Consider the following 4,392-nt stretch of genomic DNA (forward strand, 5'->3'; position numbering starts at 1 on the left):
GAGGCTACATGTGTCTTTTGGCAGGGAGAGAGAGGGGAGGTGGAGGGGGTGTGCGTAGACCGGGGGGAAAGCAGCTCTCTTAAATTATAATCAGAATACATGATTGATTAAAAATAACTTAAGTTAAATTTTTATGATTTTTTTCGCCTTTTCTCTCTACGTACCTAGCAACCACAACCATCCTCACCGCCTCACAATGTTGACTTCTTCTCTTCTTTCCCTTCTTTTCTTCCTTATCTTTTCTTTTCTATGGTTTTCCCAAGTGTAGCCTCTGCTCTGTTCTTCTTCGACGACAGCAGCAACCTTGCTGTTACTTTTTCTTCTTCCAGCCACCCTTTCCCTCTCCAACTCTCCTCTTCTCAACCATAACAACCCTAGCTGCTCTGTCATCCTTCATCTCGAATAACAGTCCTTGTTGCCCTTTCTCAACAACAAAAGCTGCAACTTGCTGTCCTCTTTCAACCATAGCAGCAGCCATCTTCCGGCAGGGCGACCAACAACTCAACAGTAAATTTCTTCCAAGTTTCCTTCAAGCCTTAAGCAACATGCTTCACTTGTCATTTTGTTTAACAAGAGCAACAACAATAATATTCTTCTCTTCTTCCATTTAGTTTCTTTTTTTTTTCTCTCAATCCACAATAGTCGACTTTAATTCTCTTCCTTTATTTTCTGGATGAGCATAGCTGCATAGCAGCAAGACCCAGTGATCCATCGCCACTGAACATTATCAAAACCTACAACTCTTCACTGTTGGTTGCTTGCCATCGTAAGCTACAGAAGAAGTAACACTAACCTTTTTTTTTTCTAAACAGTTATATTTACTTGTTGGTTGCTTGCCATCGTAAGCTACAGAAGAAGTAACATAACCTTTTTTTTTTCTAAACCGTTATATTTACTTGTGTACGAGAATCAATCGATTAGTTTTCTTTTGCTTGATGTTGTACTTAGACAGGGCTGGACTATATAGCTGGGTAGTTCAAATCTTCTATCCCGAAATTCTTCTGTCCCTATGTCTCACGCAGAAAACGATAAGATGGAACAGTGTTTTTCGTGAGAAACACGTGACGCCGAAGACAAAAAAATTTCTGCTAGAAAAACCTCTTCGTCAAAATCGCAGCGACGCAGCCCTCTTCGCGAACCTCGCGTTGACTTCCACCGGTGGAAGACGAGCACCCTCTTCATCCCCACTAGCTCTTTTCTCGTCGGCGCCACCACCGGCCTTGGCTTTCCGGTAGCCTTCCAGTAGCCGGAGCCAGCCGCTCGGTTGCTACGGTGGTACGTGGATCTCTCTACCAAATTGAAAAAGTACCTGTCTCCTTCGTTCTCACCTTATTAAATGTACAAGCGATGCCAAATTTATTGTACTAGATTAAACTAATTGTCCTTAACAAGGTACCTGGCAAATCCCAAGGATCGAACTTGGAGAGGTTGATCTCAGGAATAACTGCGGCAGGCAATGGGCAGGAAAAGGCCTTCCTTTTAAGGTACTGCGCCACCAGTTCTTCATCAGTTGGGTGGAACCTGAATCCAGGTGGAAGTCTCACTACTCCATTTTTGATGAAGCTTGACCTTTCAATCTCCATCTCCTCCTCCTCTGTTTCAAACTTCACAGAATCTCCTCTACTTTGCCATTAATGGAGGAGAATAGAGCTGTGTTGGCCTGCATGAGTGGGAAAGGAACTGTTCTTTATAGCAAAATAAAGGTAGAAGTCGAGACGGCTGCTGCGCCGCGGCATTTTGACGAAGAGGTTTTTCTTGCAGAAACTTTTTGGTCTTCAGCGTCACGTGTTTTTCACGAAAAATACTGTTCCATCTTATAGTTTTCTGCGTGGGACAGAGGGACAAAAGAGTTTCGGGACAGAAGATTTGAACTGCCTGAAAAATACTTCACACCGTGATGCTCACCCAGGAGGAGCTCGACTTGCTTGTACATGCTCGAGTACAAAAGATAGTCAAGTAGCAGTAGCAAAAGGCGCTAGTTGATCGACTGGCGCAGCAAGCGACATCGACATCGGGGGATCGAGCGACGCAAGAGGATCGGCCGGAACATCTCTCAATTTGGGGATAAAACAGAGGGTCGACCGGCACCCATGAAGAGGCACCACCCGCCGTGATACCGTTCCACCCGGCTTTGTTCCAGACGTCCTCGGAAATCGTGCAGGTGAATCAAAAGCGGAGATCCTCTTCAGACGAAGTGCCCGTTTGGGACATCCGAAAGGGCAAGGCACCTCGAGGCGACGTGCCCCCCGAATGGATCAATCGCTAGTTCTCCAAAGCGATTCTGCAGGACCCTCTGTTGAGACACTATGCTCCACTGGCTATTGGAGAGTACAACGGGTCGACCGATCCAGACGACTATTTAGGTAAGTTCAACAATGCGGCCACGCTTCACCAATACACAGATGGGCTAAAGTGCCGGGTCTTCCTTACCACGCTCTCCGGCTAGGCACAACGATGGTTCAGGAGATTGCCGAACGGATCGATACAAAGTTTCAAGGATTTCCGAACGGCCTTCCTACATCATTTTGCAAGTAGCAGGAGCTATCAGAAGACGAGCGTCAACTTGTTTTCTTTGAAGCAAGGGCCGAGAGAAACCCTCCGAGCGTACATACAACGCTTCAACCATGTAGCAATGGGCATACCCTTGGTCTCGTCCGAGACCATGATGAATTCCTTCACACAGAGGCTCGTCGAAGGGGATTTCTTCTGATCGCTCATCAGGAAGTCGCCCCGCGACTACGACCATATGCTCAGGAAGGCTAATGAGTATATAAATGTGGAGGAGACCCAGGCAACAAGAAGGAAGGAGGCACTAGCCGAACCCTCTGTGCCAACCGAACAGCGACCACCGAGCGGCCACCAGCCGCGGAAAGGGTTGGCTTCACTAGGAAACGAGGGCGCATGCCGTGCAACATGTGGCTTCCGACCGGCCAAAGGCATCGAAAGGCAAGGCATGAACACCAATATTTTGCTCTTTCCATCAGTTGACGTCACACAATACACGCGACTACCGTGGTCTGACGTCAATCACCAGACCGACCCCAAGGGGATATTGTCGTCGATCACCCTCTCCCGACCGACGACGCAGGTATCAATCCGTCGGACGACGAGAGGGTGCAAGAAGGTCACCCGAGCAACAACGCCATCATCAGTAGTCCGCCATCGACCATCCCCTAGCCTCCCGCGATCAAAATGTTGGTTGCTACTTGGAATATCGTACTGGTTCCCCTGTACAAAAATTTTGTACAAGTCCCGAACCTTTTCTAACAACCTATTGTGTTCTTTAGAAATTAAACTTGGAATCACAAATAGAACTTAACATTATTGATTTCAAGTTCAACTTATATGTTCTTAGAGGTTTAGACTTGGATCACAAATGATACTTAACATTATTAATTCAAATCAACCCATATTACAAAGTTGATTAGATATATATTTCAAAGATCGGCTTCCAGGTTAAACATAGCGAGGCACTAGGCCTTCTTGGGTATGGGATCATCCACCACTTCCTAGACAAAGCCTTTCAACGAAATTCAATATTTAATCTCCTTATAGTAACCCTAGGTTTAACCACTAAGAACAATCGAATCACAAGATCGAAAAACAAAAGAAACACAAAATCGAAGCATAAAATCAATTGCCTAAAACCGATAGCCTCTTGTGTTTGGTATTTCAAGATCCATACAAAGAAAACTAGTATGACGCGAAATAAGATAACTAATTATATCTTTCTTTGTAGCTAAAGACCTCTTGATCTTCTGTTGTATTCCTCACCTCCTCTTGGACGTTGTGTGGGCGACGATCTACCAAGATGAATTCCACCGGGACCACTTCTTCTTCTCCAAGACTCTTGAGCCATCAAGGGATGTCAAAATAGGAAATTTCCTTCTTCTTCTTCTCCTTCAAGCAACCGGCCACCAAGTGTTTCTCCTCTTCTTCTTCTTCTTCCTCTCCAAGCAACCGGCCACAAGGATATAACAACCCTTGATGCCGCCAGTCCTAAGGAAGCAAAAGAGGTGACATGATGAAGGTGGTGCCGCCGGCCACAAGAAAGAAGAAAGGAAGGGTACATGGTCGGCCACCAAGGAAATAGAGAGGGAATAAGAATATGTTGTATGTCCAAGAGGCACCCTCTACCCCTCTTTTATAATTCTTGATCTTGGTAAAAAAAATAAAGTTTAATTAAAACTTCCTTTTAATCTTTTTATGGTCGGCCACATCATGGTATACTAAAAAGGAAAAAATTTTACAACAAAAATTAAAGCTTCCTTTTAAACCATGATGTTTACAAAAGGGAAAATTTTAAACATAATTAAAACTTTCTTGTTGGTTGCTTCCCTCTAAAAGAGGAAATTTTAATAACAATTAAAATATCTCTTTTTAAATTTCCTA

At 44.6% G+C, this 4,392-nt stretch overlaps 1 protein-coding gene across 1 annotated transcript; it reads right to left on the reverse strand.

The window, feature by feature from the left end:
* Nucleotides 1-310: 310 nt before the first annotated feature.
* Nucleotides 311-1,583, reverse strand: LOC121991220 (NAC domain-containing protein 83-like). Its single transcript, XM_042545234.1, has 3 exons — nt 1,397-1,583; nt 1,099-1,328; nt 311-478 (listed from the first exon to the last, which is right to left on the reverse strand). Exons 1-3 carry the CDS (start codon nt 1,581-1,583, stop codon nt 311-313), a joined length of 585 nt encoding a protein of 194 aa, XP_042401168.1.
* Nucleotides 1,584-4,392: the final 2,809 nt, after the last annotated feature.

The sequence above is a fragment of the Zingiber officinale genome, chromosome 6B, assembly GCF_018446385.1.
Source record: "Zingiber officinale cultivar Zhangliang chromosome 6B, Zo_v1.1, whole genome shotgun sequence".
Lineage (NCBI taxonomy): Eukaryota > Viridiplantae > Streptophyta > Magnoliopsida > Zingiberales > Zingiberaceae > Zingiber > Zingiber officinale.